The 18133-nt window shown below is 33.5% G+C and overlaps 1 protein-coding gene and 1 long non-coding RNA gene across 2 annotated transcripts in view; both read right to left on the bottom strand.

The window, feature by feature from the left end:
- LOC140750830 (uncharacterized) overlaps window positions 1–12272 on the bottom strand; it is a 44397-nt gene extending 32125 nt beyond the window's left edge. Inside the window, exons 1-12 of the mRNA XM_073084556.1 lie at window positions 12249–12272; window positions 11888–12190; window positions 10786–10993; window positions 10060–10258; window positions 8781–8869; window positions 8083–8406; window positions 7380–7544; window positions 1505–1639; window positions 1050–1364; window positions 780–959; window positions 540–674; window positions 85–399 (exon numbers count right to left, since the gene is read on the bottom strand). Of these exons, the coding sequence (XP_072940657.1) occupies window positions 85–399; window positions 540–674; window positions 780–959; window positions 1050–1364; window positions 1505–1639; window positions 7380–7544; window positions 8083–8406; window positions 8781–8869; window positions 10060–10258; window positions 10786–10993; window positions 11888–12190; window positions 12249–12272 (2392 nt within the window). The remainder of the gene's footprint in view (window positions 1–84; window positions 400–539; window positions 675–779; window positions 960–1049; window positions 1365–1504; window positions 1640–7379; window positions 7545–8082; window positions 8407–8780; window positions 8870–10059; window positions 10259–10785; window positions 10994–11887; window positions 12191–12248) is intronic.
- A 138-nt stretch (window positions 12273–12410) lies between these two features.
- LOC140751065 (uncharacterized) lies at window positions 12411–14668 on the bottom strand. Its single transcript, XR_012103269.1, has 3 exons — window positions 14554–14668; window positions 13300–13404; window positions 12411–12589 (listed from the first exon to the last, which is right to left on the bottom strand). It is a non-coding gene; the product is annotated as an uncharacterized LOC140751065 (long non-coding RNA).
- Window positions 14669–18133: the final 3465 nt, after the last annotated feature.

The following is an 18133-nucleotide window of genomic DNA, read 5'->3' as shown; positions in this document are numbered from 1 at the left end:
ATTTAGTAAGAAGTCTTCATGTTTGTTCAAAACGACTAACGCTGTTTTTCTCTTAAAATGTTGAGGAATAAACGTGACACTTACCTCCGACAAGCGCAAACTCTACGGTGTCGTCATATCCGCGAGCTAAAGAGAAGTGTTGTTCGAAATTGAGACCGGCTTGTTCGGTGTAAAGTCCCGTGTAATAAGTCTCGGCGAAAGCTAGTTGCTCAACAGCAGTTTCCGTTCGTTCGACGGCTAGCACTATCGTGGCAAAGGCTGGCAATGCTTGAGGCCCGGATGCTCGCAACGCTAGTATTACTATGCGATTGGTGGGAATAATATCTTCGGGGATAGCGCTACGTAACGAAATCCTCACTGTGGGTCCGTCCCTTGCGAGACTGAAGTAGGGTGCCAAGTCTGAAATTATATCGCACGTGTCAAATTCATACTTGGTTATCAACTTTTACATGTAAAGGACAAATATTTACTAAAATAGCAAATGGTCATCCAATGTAATGAAAGCAACTATCGCACTCGTTAGCATCAAAGGACATTACCTCCTAGAAGTGCAAATGATACTTGCTCAGTGAATCCCTCAACAAGAATTATTGGCTCCAAGCTGAGAGTGTTGTCTTCGATCGTACCGGAATAGCTAACTTGCTCGAAGCCAAGGATTAAGTCCGATGTAATTTCTGAAAATAGTACAGTCGGTGATATAATGTAAGTAAGGTGTACGAAAAAATCTGTGTTAATTTTCAGTCCATCAAGGTATTCATTGAAGATTTAAGTGGTCTCACCGTCTATCAGCGATATGACGACAGTCGCTCGGGCCACGACGTCACTATTGGGTCTCGTAGCTTCGATAATGAAAATGAGCTTCTGATTGTTTGCCAAGACAGCCGACGGTATGGGACTCAGCAATGTCAGAGCAATCGAATTCTCAGATCTTCTGTCCAGTCCGAACCATGCAGAGTGTTCTGAAAATATAGTAAGAAGTCTTCATGTTTGTTCAAAACGACTAACGCTGATTTTCTCTTAAAATGTTGAGGAATAAACGTGACACTTACCTCCGACAAGCGCAAACTCTACGGTGTCGTCATATCCGCGAGCTAAAGAGAAGTGTTGTTCGAAATTGAGACCGGCTTGTTCGGTGTAAAGTCCCGTGTAATAAGTCTCGGCGAAAGCTAGTTGCTCAACAGCAGTTTCCGTTCGTTCGACGGCTAGCACTACCGTGGCAAAGGCTGGCAATGCTTGAGGCCCGGATGCTCGCAACGCTAGTATTACTATGCGATTGGTGGGAATAATATCTTCGGGGATAGCGCTACGTAACGAAATCCTGACTGTGGGTCCGTCCCTTGCGAGACTGAAGTAGGATGCCAAGTCTGAAATTATATCGCACGTGTCAAATTCATCTCTGGTAATCAACTTTTACATGTATAGGACAAATATTTACTACAATAGCAAATGGTCATCCAATGTAATGAAAGCAACTATCGCACTCGTTAGCATCAAAGGACATTACCTCCTAGAAGTGCAAATGATACTTGCTCAGTGAATCCCTCAACAAGAATTATTGGCTCCAAGCTGAGAGTGTTGTCTTCGATCGTACCGGAATAGCTAACTTGCTCGAAGCCAAGGATTAAGTCCGATGTAATTTCTGAAAATAGTACAGTCGGTGATATAATGTAAGTAAGGTGTACGAAAAAAATCTGTGTTAATTTTCAGTCCATCAAGGTATTCATTGAAGACTTAAGTGGTCTCACCGTCTATCAGCGATATGACGACAGTCGCTCGGGCCACGACGTCACTATTGAGTCTCGTAGCTTCGATAATAAAAATGAGCTTCTGATTGTTTGCCAAGACAGCCGACGGAATGGGACTCAGCAATGTCAGAGCAATCGAATTCTCAGATCTTCTGTCCAGTCCGAACCATGCAGAGTGGTCTATAAATAAAAAAAAAAGTTTTTTAAGTTTTTTTCTAAGCTTGTTATTTTTAAAAAATCCCTTTTTTATATTGTTTACCTCCAATTAGACTAAGCTGAATTGTGTCGTCAATTTCGTTGTTTAAACTTATTAGTGAACCGAAATTCAACCCATTTTCCTCAGTGTAAGATCCTGTGTAGTAGGGCTGTTCAAATATAAGCGCAGGAATAATTCTTTCAATTATTATTGTTGCATGGGTTCTGATATTTTCTGTTCGTGCTTCTAATGTTAGAATTAGAATATTTGTGTTTATTGTTGGCGGAAGTTCCGATGTCAATCGTAGCGCTATTTTACCATCCACATTTGTAAGCTGAAAGTAATCGATATAATCTAAAAGAGACTTAAACAATTTTATTGCATTATTTATACATTTTTGATCTATTTAAGCATTATTTTGTTACCTCCTGTGAGAGCGAAATTAACTTCTTCCGAATAACCCTCTTTTAAAGTAATGACATCCAAATTTAATATGCCATCTTCAATTAAACCTTTGAAGTAGTCGTCAGTAAACCGAAGATACCTATCTGTTGAAAAATCTAAAACATTCATTAGTAGTTGCGAATTATAAATCTTATTTAGCTAATTATACCTGTTGGTAAATGTACAATGTACAGTGTCTTTTTTGTGGTTTTCGTTCTGTATGTTATAATACTAGACCTTACTTTAAAAATAAATGAATAATAATAGAAACCTGTAAGATGTATGATAATAGCAGAGCGCCCCGATAAACTGTCTGGCTTATTGGCGATGATTGTGAAAGTTAAATGATTTCGATTATTGAAATCGGGTAGATTTTCTTCATCTAGAGATATAATAATATTGTTCGGTGTTTCTTGTTTTAATATGAAGCCTTGAGAATCATCTGAAATTTAAAATATATACATTTATTGATAACGAAATATCTTAAAATATACTTGTACTGGAATATATATTTAAAGTACTTACCCCCTTCAAGAGTAAATGTAACCGAATCATCAAATCCTTGTAATAAACTGATAGTATTATCAAAGCTTAAACCAGTTTCTTCGGCGTATTCACCTATATAATACGCTTTTTCGAATACTGGTATAATAACAGCTTCAATATCTTTTTTTAATTCTAACACTACTGTAGTATGTCCACTTATGGCTTCATCATGTGATGCTTCTATATTAAGAATGATAAACGAGCTTTCTATATCTGTAGGTAGTTCGCTTGTTAACTTGATCGTTATTTGGGTAGTATCTTTGACGACATCAAAATAATCAGCGTACTCTGTAATTATTTGGGTTTGTTTTAATACTTTCAAATATATAGGTATCACTTACGAGTAATATTAAAAAAAAATCTTTTTTATCATCTGTATATATAACTATTTTACTCAATAATTCTAGGGGCTACACTCTAAATGACTTGTCAGTACGTGATGAATGAGAACTTTTAATTATGAATGTACCTCCTGTAATTTTAAAATTCACGGTTTCAGTGTTTTTATTAAGTGATATTGGTGACAAGAGCAACTTTCCATCTTCAATCTGCCCGACATAACTGTTTTCTTCAAATCGCAAAATTACTTGCTCTGTTTGATCTGAAATAAATTATGCATGATTATTATACCTCTTTCTCGAACTAGCATTACTGTAAAAATAATGTATCTTAAAACCACACAAAATATTACATAACGCTGTACCTTTAGGTAATGATATAGATATTGCTGATCTTCCGCCACTCGTGCCAGGTTTCTTTGCGACTACAGTAAAAAGTAGCTGATGATTTAGTTCTATGACATCACTTGGTATCTCTTCGTTCGTGTTTAGAATGACAAGTACAGAGTTACCATTTTCTTGTAATGCGAACCATTTAGAATAATCTAAAACATTAAACACCAAAAATAATACCAATGATATATGTTTCAAACGTAGAAATTTAATGGTTATCGTTCAAATTTACCTCCTTCCAAAGCAAATGTAACTGTATCGTCAAAACCAGCTTCTAAACGTATTTCTTGTTCGAAATGGAGACCATCATCTTTTGTGTAAGTGCCGCTGTAAAAGGACTCTTCGAATACTGGGAAGACAATTGCATCTGGTGTCATAACATCAATTACTAGTGAAGCTGTAACTGAAACTGCTCTTTCTTGGCTAGCTTGAATTTGCAATATTATGAAGTTATTTTTACTCATTTCTTCCACAGGTGCCGAATCTCGCATTGAAATTGTAATAACGTTTTCTGAATTCGTGAGTGCAAAATGCTCTGCGTATTCTGTTGAAAATATATTACATATTACTGAATGTTAGAATGTAGGAATATTTTTTAATTATTTCAAACTGTTTAGTATATAACATTATGATAGATCTGACACGGACACTATGACGCCAAATGTATTTTCTATTAAATGTTGATACATTACTACTTCCAAAATATAACTCATCGATAACGCTTCAACAAAAGTTATGATTAAAAGTAAATATACGAAATATAACTGCTTACCTCCAGATAAACTAAATAGAGTTTCAGTTCCAAAACCATATTCTAAAACGATATTATCAGTTACTTTAAATATGTCATCCTCTAAAGTACCCAAGTAGGCGTCTTTCGAGAATCGCATTACCGTCAGTTCAGTCAATTCTGGAAACATAAAGGGTGTGTATGATGTATAAATAAAATAAACAAATACAATCAATTTGATATTCTTTAATCAAAATGAGGATATAGGTTTGAGAGAAAATTTCAGTATATCTTGTATTAATTAATTGTTTTAGTTTAGTTCGTAAGAAATAAAGCATATTAAAGCTTTCTGACCAATTAAGAAATCAAGTCTAGTGTCCAGGAAACTCTCTATAAATTCACATTCAACATACAAGATAAACTATCAAACCCAAAAATGGGTCTACTTATGCATACGCGTAATTAGTAAAATAATATTATGTGTTACATTTGCGATTCCAACGTAGCTCCACGCTTAAAATATCTTCTGATTTACTTAAATTTAGATTTATTTAAATCAGAATATATTTTAATCGTGGGGCTAAGTTGCACCCGCAGTGTCCCGGGAGGTCTCCAGTCTTGGAATTGTATCGCAATTCCAGACACATTCATCTACCAGACTAATAGCCAAAATACACAATGTAAAATCAAAAGCAAATAATTATGTGAAATTATTTCAATGAGTGAAAAAAGTAGTTTTAATTTAAAAAAAAAGTTGTCCCGCCCAGTTAAAATAATATCACTTTACTAATAACGTTTGTACTAGGAAAATGCCCTAACACGTCAAAATAAATATAACTTTACTGATTAGAGAATTTTTAAACTTTGTAAACGTAGTTTTAATACATATATAGATTACCTGATGGAAATTGTATTGCCACGATGGAAGATGCACCAACTGTAAGATCTTTCTCAGCTAATACTTTAAACAATAGTACCTTTTCGTCAAATATTAAATCTGCTGGGATTGTGGACTTTAGTGTTATTTTGATATCATTTTCGACATTATTAATATCGAAATACTGAGCATTATCTAAAAAGAAAGATATTTATTATTAACATTACTATCTTGATGAACTGCAACATGTATAAGATATACTTTACCCACAATATTTTTATTAATTTTACTTTATCAAATAATTTAAACTTATTCATTTTACAATATAAATCGCTTTCTCACCTCCGTCAAGTCGGAACGACACGGAACTATCATATCCTTGAATTAAACTGACGCTTTCAATATTAACATTGGATAAATCTTTGTAAATTCCATTATAAATATTTTGGCTGAAAACAGGCGTCGTCGTATCATCTTTTTTGATTTCCAATAACACTGTGGTGAACGTTGTAATGGCATTCAATCCAGAAGCGCTTAGAGTCAATACAATAAAATTGTTTTCTAAAATAACGTTCTCAGGAAGTGGTTCGTCCATATTTATTATTACTTTGTTATCAGTGTTTGATGATGTAAAGTGGTCTGCGTATTCTGAAAGAGATTTAATACATTAAATCAAGCAAAAGAGCTATAAACCAAAAACATGCCTAAATACGTAATAAATTAAATTTACTTTAACATACTGTTTACTTACCACCAATAATTGTAAATTCAACGTCTGTGCTGTATCCGACGCCTAGGACAATTTCTTCAATAGTTAAACTATTATCTCTTATACTTCCAATATAAGTCGAAGCTTCAAAACTTATTACTCGTGCTGAAAGATATAAAGATATTACTATTAATACATTTTAAACACACAAAATAAAACTAAATTAAATTTGGATTTCATAGTAGGTATATGTACTTAAAACCTGTACGTTTATCCGTTACCTGTGGGTAGTGTTATTTTAATAGCTGCGTTGGCAACAACAGTTCGTGGTTTCGTAGCTTGCAGAACTAAGAATAAGGTCTGTTTCGGCCAAATTTCAGCTGGAATGGTCCCACTGACTCTAATTTTTCCATCTTCATGATTTATTGTGAGCAACTCAGAATGATCTGAAATAATACAATAATTTACTTAGAAACTATACACATTTATTTATGGAGCACATCGTAGAAAATTGAGCTTCATATACCCTTTAAATTTTAAAATAAAAATATCATGTTAGTCTAATATTTATTATAGCAAATTTATCTTAAATCAAGCTTACCTCCAAGTAATGAAACCTCGACAGTGCTGTCATAGCCTTGAACAAGTATTATCTCTTCTAAAGTGATTCCCGTGGCCGAATCGTAACTTCCACTATATACCGCACTCTCAAACACCGGTGTAGTATGATCATCTTTAATAACATCCAGTAGGACGTTCGTTGTAGCGGTTATAGCGTTTAAGCCAGACGCGCTAAGAGTAAGCAGCAATGCGCTATTTTCTAAGATTACGTTTTCAGGTACTTCAGTCCGTACACTAATTGTTACTCGATTTTGGACGTTACTTAAAGTGAAATAATTTGCGAATTCTGTGAAAGAAATAACAGAATAATATTACCTCTTAATCGTATTTCAACAAACAAATTTTAGGCCAAACAATAAATAATAAATTACTAAATAAAACAATTCGATTAAGTTGCCTTACGTCCTGAGATTTCAAAGTCCACGTTTTCATCATAACCCGCACTTAACACTATATCATCAAGTGTCAAGACGTTATTTTCTAATTTGCCAGTGTAGGAAGTGGCTTCAAATCTTAATTCCCTTGCTGAAATAAATTAAGCAGATAAGTACAAAGTAGAAATGACAGCTGCAGATAACGATATATTTAAAAAATGAAAATTGTATATTTTCTTTACTTATGTCAAAGTCTTAATTTCTTTTTACTGCTTATAGAAGTAGTGAAACATATATTGGAGTTACATGAGACAATTATATAAATCATGAATTGACTCTACACTACGTATACAATTTCGTGTAGCTGAAGCGTATTTTTATACTTTGTTTTAATATTGTCAGTTACCTGAGGGCAAAGATATCTGGATAACTGTGTTGGCACCAACCGTCCGTGGTTTCGTAGCTTGCAGGGTTAGAAATAAATTCTGTTCTGGCCAGATTTCGGCCGGAATGGTTCCACTGAGACTAACAGTCCCACCCTCTTGGCGTTTTGTAAACAGGTCAGCATGGTCTGATAAATAGACAAAATAATACATGAAGTAGTAAAACTTTTATGAAGAAAGTACAAATACATATTATTTTAAAGCAACAACAAGAATAATATATTTATAAGCATCTCGTCTTTTAGTTCATGGAAAAAACAATATATCAGATTTCTCCAATAAGATCCTTTAAACATTGAAGATGTTTTAATTTATTTATAAGGTATAATATAGAAGATCCTTAATAATATTTTTTTAATGATTGATGTTTACGAATTTACTTGAATAGGCAAAACATGATACACAAAGGAAGCTTAATATTTTTTATGATTAAAAATATTATGCCGCATCCGTCTGCGTTTGTCGGTTTCACTCTAAGCTTCGATTTTATCGTTCGTTTTGATCGAAATATCTATGCTACAAGCGTTTGCAAACCTACACAAACGAAGTCAAACGCTTTATCCATACTTTTGAATTTGTGACGGCAAGCGAGCGGACGCGATATTAAGTTATACGTGATCAGTGAAAAGCAATTTATTTTATAACACTGTCTTAGAAACAACTTACCCCCTACCAATGATACCTCGACAGTGTCGTCATAGCCTTGGATGATTACGATGTCTTCCAAAGCGAGTCCCGAGACCGTATCGTAACTTCCACTATATACCGCTTTCTCAAACACCGGTGTAATATGATCATCTTTAATAACATCCAGTAGAATGTTGGTTGTAGCGGTTATAGCGTTTAAGCCAGACGCGCTAAGAGTAAGCAGCAATGCGCTATTTTCTAAGATTACGTTTTCAGGTACTTCAGTCCGTACACTAATTGTTACTCGATTTTGGATGTTACTTAAAGTGAAATACGTTGCGAATTCTGGAAAACAAAATATTTCTACAGTTATATTTTTTTATTATTATTAGTTACATAATATTAGAAACCATAAAATTCATTATTTGTATTTAAAATGAAATAATTTTAAGTTTCGTTTCGAATTTTTTTTGCTTTCATATTTCTGTTGTTATCGAATATCTCATTTTTTTTATCAAAATGATGTCATTTAGCTTTGCATCTAAAATCTATTTACTATATTTATATAGTATATAGATTTATACAATATATATATAGAACAAGACTATGGGCTGGAAGGTAGGTTTTAGTTGCGGACCCAGCTACTGCTGGAGTTCTAACCACCCGCCTGTTATTGACCCAAGCTAGTTTATTATATAATATACTAATAGCCAAATAAAAAGTAATGATTTTCTTACCACCAGAAAGGCTATATTCCACGTCTTCATCGTATCCGGTGGTGAGCACTATGGTGTCCAGTGTCAGCACATTATTTTCTAAGCTGCCGCTATAATAAGGAGCTTCAAAACCTAACATCCTCGCTGAAATAGGTTTTAGTAGATAGGAGAAAACAGATAAAGAAAGCTATGATGAATCAAGTATGATATTGTTATGATATAGTATGTTATGATATGATGTATGATATAGAAAGCTATGAAAATATAATGAAAAGGAAAGATTATTAAAATTATATAAATTGTGTTAGTTAAGATAGTCAATACATAAGATAAATTGTGGTTTTCGTTCTATTCATACTTAAAAGTAAAGAGCATTATAACTTATTTTTAAAACCAGTTTTTTAATGCAACTGGTCGCTTACTGTTTCGATAAATAATATTATCAAGGCGATTAATAAGTTTTAACGTAAAAAATAACATATTTTTAAGCCGTGATATCTGCTGAATAATTCAGGCGATACGGTAAAGATAGGTTAATTAATACTAATTACACAATTTAAATGTATACATATTTTATTGACAGTGAGAAAATTAAACGGTCTTTATTCTTGGCTCACTTCAAATTTTTATTTATTTATTTATTTTATTAATCTATATTATCTTAAAATATAATTTTAAGAAATTGTGTTTTAAAGCAAGGTTTAATTTTAGATATAAAATGTAAAGTTTTTGATAACATGTAAAGTGTAAAGTTTTATATAAATAAATCATGACAATAGCAACTGTTCGTCTATTTAAACAATATTGTAATTGACCTAAAATAATACTTTTTATTGCGATAATATGTGCTATAAACGTTTCAGATGGCACTGTACATATATCACTTTGATGGATAATTACGTACAAAATAAAAACGAAGGTCCAAGCCGAGCTCTTAATACACACTTACGTTGCTCTTAAGAGGTCCTTAACTAGCTACTGGACTGGAAATACTTAAATCGTTCAATGATGGGTCAAGTGTCCATCATATACAAACTCATCATAAGATACTCAGATGATCTTTGAATTATATTTTTATTTTCGATCATTCGCTTTGATATTAAAGAGCAAAGTAGCAATAATATAAAATATCTGCATACTCTTTGTGATAAAAACATTTTTAGATATAAGTTAAAATGTTTGTGTACGAAATATAGTATGGTTGGTTCCTATAATTGTGATAACTTCTTTGCTTTACTTTAGGACTTACAAATGCAGAATATTTATGTTACGATCTTCCATTCACGCTGTTTAAGTATGCCTCAACACTTCAAATTCAGGAGATAACTTACCTTTTGGTGGAATTATGACGACTGTGGCGGTGGCACCACTGGTGTATGGTCGTGTGGCTCTTACAACCAACAATAGCTGATCTTGAGAAACATCTTCCGGCAGATGTTTTGTTACGCGGAAAGAAAGTAGGTTGCCATTCACTATTAGTTCAAAGTTGTCTGCATACTCTGAAATATTAAGCTTATATGAAATATTCCAATAATGAATTGATTCTGATTTTGAGCAACAAAGAAAGGAACGTATTATTCAATATGACTAATAAGATAAAAGAAGGTATTTTGTTGCTCTTACTTATGTGCTTTGTTTTAAAACCTCATCATTAAACTTTGAAAATATCACTGATGGTCATATGTCTTCTTAGAATGACAAGGACTGTAGGGCATAGTTCACTACGTTGGCCAAGTGCAGAATGACGCTCTTAAATTTTAGAGCATTTAAGCAGGTAGGCTTTTTCAGAATATTTTCCTTCATCGTTAAAAAAGTTATATTATAATTCACTGCTGCTACGCACATGACTTTGAGAAATCAGAGTGCTTGCTTAGGATTTAAACCCCGGACCGTGAAAGAATTCCAATATTTATTTACCAGAGTAATATGTCCTTTTCTTCTTATTGTTTCTTATTGTTTCTTATTGTTTCTTATTGTTTCTTATAATGTACATAGGCGAAAAGCTAAAATTATTTTTAATTCTTACCCCCATCAAAGTCAAATTGAACTTGATCATCGTAACCTTGCTGCAACAGTATATTCTCTCGGAGAATGATATTATGGTCTGCGGTGTAATCGGCCGTATAAAATGCTTGAGAGAAAATTGGCTCCTCTGGTAACGTGAACATATTGTCTGCCTGAATATTGACTGTCGCGCGACTAGTGCGGGGTTCGTCGCCCGTTAGATCTACATCCTGTGAAAAAAAAACACATTTTAATATTTTTCAATTTATAACAACAACAACAAATACTCTTTATTTGTACACCACATTTAAGGATACATATAAGACAATAAATGAGATAGTATACAAAAAGGCGGCCTTATCGCTTAGAAGAGATTTCTTCTAGACAACCTTTGGGATGGAGTTAAAGAGATATGAGATCGTTTTATACTTCTTAATTTCTTCTATAATTTATACTTCTTTTAAGGCATTCAGAAAAGCAGATCAGAGTATATTTCTGTATAGTTGAGTGGCGCTATGTTCCGCTCGCCGATGTAACACATAATTTTGTGCGTGACGAAGCTGCGTTCGTCGATGTAATAAATATTTTGTTTGTAGCTTTTCGTCTATTAGTCAATTAAATTTGTTTCAATGAAAAATACAGACGGTTCTGGATTCGATCCTCTTTCTGGGTCCGGATAGTTAGATATTCTTTGTATCTCATACCAGGGTTATTCATTGTTATTGAAACGTTTTTAATGACTTCAGATAAGATTAATTTACTAATTTATTATAATCATTAGTAAGTAAGTAGTAAGTATTTAGACATGTTGTGAAGTAGTTATTATCATTAGATTATAGTTGTATAAGCTATTATACAGTCTCAACTACGGAGTACTTCTCATGTGAGATGCAAACCAATAGAACTTCACAAATTAAAATGTTTCACATAACTATTTTAAGGATCTTAGCTGTTTAGTAATTTTGATGTTGGTACCTACTTGTATTTTTTATAATTTAGAAGTAGCAAATGAGAGTGCACTCGACTTGATGGTAAGTGGCTACTGTCACCCATCTGTCATCAACCCCAATTATAATTAGATACCTAACCCCAGATATAATATAAAAAGTTTGAAAATTTCTTACCGTAGCAGTGATGGCGAGAGATAAGGTGTCAGGGAGTGACCTTATTAATGTTTTTGTTTTAATTATAGCTCCAAATTCCTTAGACTGTATTTGATCGTAGTAAGCGATTTCAAAATAAGGGTTATCTTCCATTTCAAAATCAATTCGTTTCGTTGTGAGATCCACGTCTCTTACGATTAATTTGTCGCAACCTGTGACTAGAAAACCAGGAGGTACTGGAAGCGCCAAGGAAAAATCGTAAACGTCGGTCGGTTTAAAGATCGGAGAGTGGTTATTCGTGTCTTGTATAAATATGGTGAATATCTGGAAATGTAAAGTATAATATAAGCATCAACTATGATCAATATTTATATTTAAACACGATAGATAGTTCTGGTGGAATCATATGGAATTGTATCACAATATTTATTGATCGTGTGACCTTAAGGAAAGATTAAAACCTAGCTGTAGATATGTTAATTTCATTAAGGCTTGACTAGGCTAAAGGAGTTATTATATAAATACAATTTTTACTAACCAACTGTCTATTATGTCCTTCAGTGCACCTAAAGTTTGTTCTCACTGTGATCGTTTCTAGGGTCTCATATTCCTCGTATTCAGCAAATGCGTCGGTAGTGGTGATTGTGTATACCGAGTCTTCAAGCGATATCGCAAGATAGGGTCCACGATTATGCCCTTCGCTGAAATCGGTGCTTATTATCCCTGCAAAATAAATAAAACCTAGGCGTAAGAAAAACATATCTTACATTTTAATACATAATATGGAGAGAGCAAATGGGTATGCAGACAATCGGATAGGTACCGTCGCTTATGGACATCTGTAATCAACTCCACGTACGATTACACTCCTATCTGAAGTTGACTACATTACTAACCTTGAGGATTAAGGTGAACCCTCCAAACTAGAACACAGCAGCGCTTAACAACGCTGTTATTAGGCAAAAATATGTGTGGTGGTGTCTCTGAAGTTGAACCACAATAGGCTCTAACATCTTTAAAACTGCTGCTACTGTTAAGTTCACCATGCAGACGTTATAACACCATTCATCTATGCGACGTATGGTATTAGCCAAAACTTCTAAGAAAGAAGGAATCGCTTTGATATGTGATTTAATGAACCAATGACTTTTTTTATATTATCTTTCTTCTCTATTTCTCTCTTTTATCTCTCTCTTTTTCTTCTTTCGGGATATAAGTTAATGACTCTTTTTATATCTACCTGGAGAGAGGGAATGATAAGAGTCTAGACTATAATAGATGCAGTACCAAACCACGATTTTTGAAAGGGTTTTATCTAAATGTACATGACTTTGGATTTGCGGGAAAGAGGTTTGAGTCCTCAACGAACCCCACCCCTCGTCTCATCCGCCAGTGCATCGAGGTACTTATTATACGTAATTAAGTACACGTACCGTCTATATTCGTGGTTGTCCGGCTAACAACGATACCTGCGTGAATATCCTTGATTTCCACATGCTGTGGCGCTAGCCATTGCGTTACTCCTTCCATGGCGCACCCTGTAAAAGCATTGTGTGTAGAAACATTACATTGAGTAGGTACTTCTAATTAACATTATACGTAACATATTTGATATTTTATACGTAACATATTTTTGGTTACAGAAGGGAAACCTTCTATGAAACACGGTGCTCTGGGACAGGCATCGGGTTAATTACTAGAGATTTCTAAATAATTTAAAATTCTACTTAGTCTTCAGTCTTTTAGTGTATAAAAATTTATAATAGACTGCCTGATACTTTTAAAAATGTACCGGAAATTTTTTTTAAGTTAAAACTTAAAAACTTCTTATTAGAACATAACTTTTATGACATTCGTGAATTTATGACATTTAATATAAATTAGTTAACGTTTAATATAGTAATAATATATAATGTAATGTTAAATCTTTGTTGAATTAATTGTATTTAATTATATTCAAATTGAGTTGTAATAATTGCATGCTATTAAATTAATATAGCTGAATATGATACAAATGTATATATTGTAAGACCTGTAATGACTAATATTCATGGCAAATAAATGATTAAATGATTCATATTATTTATATTTTGTGTATTGTGTCTAGTAATTATTTCTATAAATAAATACCAATTAAGAATTTTACTTGATATTATATTCTTCTTTCGGGATATAAGCATACGAGTGTTAATAATAATGTTTATGATGCAAATAATACATGAAAAACATGGATTTTCGCGTTCGGAAAGAACCATTCATCATTATCATTAACACAATATATCGTCGAGTGTATCAAAATAGCTAAAGCTAAATATCCCACTATGCAAAACAACTTCTAATGACGAATACTTAGAACTTTCGAGAACCGAGAATTTCATTACATGGCATGATACCAGCAAATGGCTGAATTAAATTTCAAACATGTATGTATTCTTGATAGAAAATCAAAGGTTCTAAGGTCAGAATCAAAGCAAAACATAATTTGAAATCCAGGTCCATCAGAATTTGGTCCATCAGATACCTTTGAGCTACCTTCGCCGTTACGAAAGCACATAATGTAGATAATGGTCGTATCAGCCCATATCTATCATTATTAGAAAATATCTTTCATATTATTTAGTTTTGTTTTTTAATATGATAAATCTATTTCAGCTATGGATATGAAGAAGAAATTATTTGTGACTTACCATTGCTCATATATATAAATGTAAAAAAATAAACACAAAGTAATAACAAGCGATGCTTCATTTTGGTGTTTAGATTCGGAGGTCACATATCGCAAAAAATAAATGTCTGTTTAACATAAACTATATCAATTGCAAATTTCACTGATAACGTATATTATCACCAAAAGTCCTTGAATATAGGTTAAACGAAGAAATAAAAAAGCAATTTACTTATTGCAAAGTCCAATTATTCTATCGATGAATAATCCCTTGTTTTTCACACAATAGGTTTCACACTGTACTAATCCTAACACTTTAACAGAACACTGGACTGATTCAACTCGGAACAAAGTACTGACTATCATATCATTATAAGTATATTTAGATTATAAATGACGACGATTATTACCTTTCAATCTATCGATTTATATCTTTGCGAGGAAATAAATTGCCTGATAATTTTATCATCACATACCAATTGATGAAAACAGTAATACAGCGGAATAAATAGATTATTCATAAAGTATTTGCAATAAAAGTGCATTTGTATAATTATGCTATTGTAGAGGGGATTTTTGCTATCTACACATTTTAAATTCGTAGCTAAACCAATTGGGCTATATGGGTAGTGTGGGTATTAAATTAGCGTAATATAATTTACTACCGGGGATTTTCTGTTCGATATGAAGTGTTTTAATTTATTTGGTCTTCCGAAACTATATCATTTTTGGGCTGCTTTTTTATTTTTAATGACCATTGCTTCGCAGATAAGGTTAGAGTTTAGATAAGGCTTTAGATTAAGGCCTTAAGATTAGGGCCTTAGGTTGGCTGGAGATTCGTTGGTACCACTAAAGACTTAGGAACGCGGTGGTTATGTATGTCGTACCAAAACTTTCAAAGCAGAAGACAGTAACTAGTCTGCTGTTATAAGGCACAAATAGGTGTAGCGATGATGAAGGTGGTAGAACCCTTTGTGGTTCGACTCCGGCGGTACCACCGCCAGACCTATTTCAACCTAATAACAGCAGTGTTAGGCGCTGCTGTGTTCTGGTTTGAAGGGTGTGGTAAGGGAGACAGACTTTTCCGAGGCGTTCCAGCTTAGCTACCTCAGGGGTAGCGGCGCATCTGTGGCCGACCTCAGGTAGGAATATCTAATCCTATCTGGGGTTGATTACAGATGTCCATGGGCGGCAGAAGCCACTTGCCATCAGGTGGACTGTATGCTCGTCTGCTACTCCTAGATTATAAAAAAAAAATCTCCGGAGTCGTATCACAAAATAGCATAGTTATGAATGGCCAGTAATAATGTTATCATTAATTATTATGCTAATGGTTTTTACCCCCCTACGATGAAGCAAAGGAAAGGTAAATAATTGTAATACGTTAAGTATTTATTTATTTCTAGTAATGGTCCATCCATCAAATATTATATAGAAATCCTTCAAATTCAAATTCAAATTCAAATTCAAATTTTTATTGCTCATGCATACAGTACATAATTGTGGTGTTACAAGTAGGATATTCGAACATGCATGTACCCTGCTAGGGCATTGCAATGAAATACATTCACATTAGCTTATATTTATCTTAACTTAGAATCGTCATTGTTTATATAAAATGGAAAATACATTATTATTACATTTTAATAAGTTCATATCAATATAATGTCAATATTTATGTCCTTCCTTCTACCTTGATATCCTCGGCCCATAAACTAATGTGGAATATTAATATAAGAAAAATACTGATCTTCTTGTAATCTGTAGTACTGTTTTGTCGTGGAAAATACGTTAAATAAAACGATAGTCTCGATAACACGTTGATATGATGACAGTAATATACTCGTATGTTATCTGTAATCTATGGGAATACACGGGTAAGGTTATAAATAAACTGGATAAAATACTATGTCCTATTATCTCTTTGGGGGTAAAATAGACTCGTATGCCTTGACGTTATATGGCACGACATTTCTTAAGTCGTCATGCCTCCTATCCGCCCCGCTCTCAACGCCCATGTGTGCGTGCGGTGACGCGTATTTATTGTAAAAAATCTCGACCACCGTGTGAAGATCTGGTTTCTTCTACCGGTATTAGTTTTTTTATGACATAAGAGTAGCAGACGAGCACGTAATTCACCTGATGGTAAGTGGCTACTGCCGCTGTCTGTATTCAATCAAAGATAATATTAGATTCCTGCCTGAGGTCGCCCACAAATGCGCCGCTACTCCTGAGGACTAAGCTTTTTTTTAAATATAGGAGTGCCAGACAGCATGCAGCTCACCTCATGGTAAGTGGTTACTGCCGCCCATAACCATCTGTAATCAACCCCAGATAAGATTAGATATCCTACCTGAGGAATGCCTCGGATAAGTATGTCTCCCTCGCCATACAAATTCCTGGAATGACCATATGACATTCTATGTATTAAAGGCGTACTTATGAAATCATACATAATATTGCTGTACATAAGGTAGTACTTAAGCACTGCAGTCCATAAGAGTCATGTATACCTATTTTCACTAACTAGTCATACTTCCGTAGTTTAACCTCGAAGAAGTGTACCTCCTTTAGATAGGAATATAAAATAAAGATAATAGAGATAAGATAAGATAAACTTAATATCAGTGAATTACAGGAAGAAATTGCTTTAATTACTACTATTAATTGGTAATTGAGTTCATATTACACAGTTGGGTTCCAAATAGGGATATTTTTGGCACGTGTGTTATTTTCATACTTACATATAGTTTTCCTGGTTCGGTAGAAGCACTGCCAAACCTACGAGTATTGTTGCCGATTAACAACAGTGTTAAATATGTTTGAAGAGTAAAGGAAAGATCTTAAAGATTTTTTGTTATATACTTTGGATTATATATGAGCATTCGGGCGTTCTTCGGGGGTAGCGACGCATCTGTGTCCGACCTTAGGAAGAACTCACAGCCTATATGGGGTTGATTTAGTCCATTCATGAGCGAAGATGACCATCTACTATCAACAGAGTTGCATAGCTATCGTGTCGATCGATATCATAAAAAAATATAATAATTGAGGATCAGGTAGAGCAGAGACAAGGTAGCTTTGGAAGACTTTTTCATCTGAGGTATGGTGTACAGACATATATGCCTCCAGGTGAGGATGGCTTTCATTTGATGTCTTATTTTGCCTGAAAGATTAACAATTCCTATGTTTAGGGGAATGTGTCTATTAGGATAATTATGTGTCGATTAAAATGTTTATTTTTAAATTATATTAAATATTTTTTTGTTATCGAATTATGAATTTCATATGTCGGTTGTATGACAAGATAGCAGACCAATAATTTCAACTGGCTTACTGAGAACAATACGAAAAACAAGTCATAGTAAAATAAGTAATTCAATATAATACATATTTTTAATAGAAATAGACATTATAACATGTATAAATGAAAAATCTGTTTATGAAACGTTCATCTAGATTATTTTAAATTGATTGCGTAGGTATCAGATAAATTACTTTGATTTAAATTTGATTATTTTTTTGACCTATGCCGCGCTTGATAAGTGTATTATTTCATGACGTGTATTTTATTTTATCAGCTTTAATGTATTTTGCTCCTG

The sequence above is a fragment of the Epargyreus clarus genome, unplaced genomic scaffold, assembly GCF_041222505.1.
Source record: "Epargyreus clarus isolate Ecla_fem2 unplaced genomic scaffold, WU_Ecla_fem_2.2 ptg000021l, whole genome shotgun sequence".
In the NCBI taxonomy this organism is placed as follows: Eukaryota; Metazoa; Arthropoda; class Insecta; order Lepidoptera; family Hesperiidae; genus Epargyreus; species Epargyreus clarus.
This window is presented reverse-complemented; position numbering and strand designations above follow the sequence as displayed.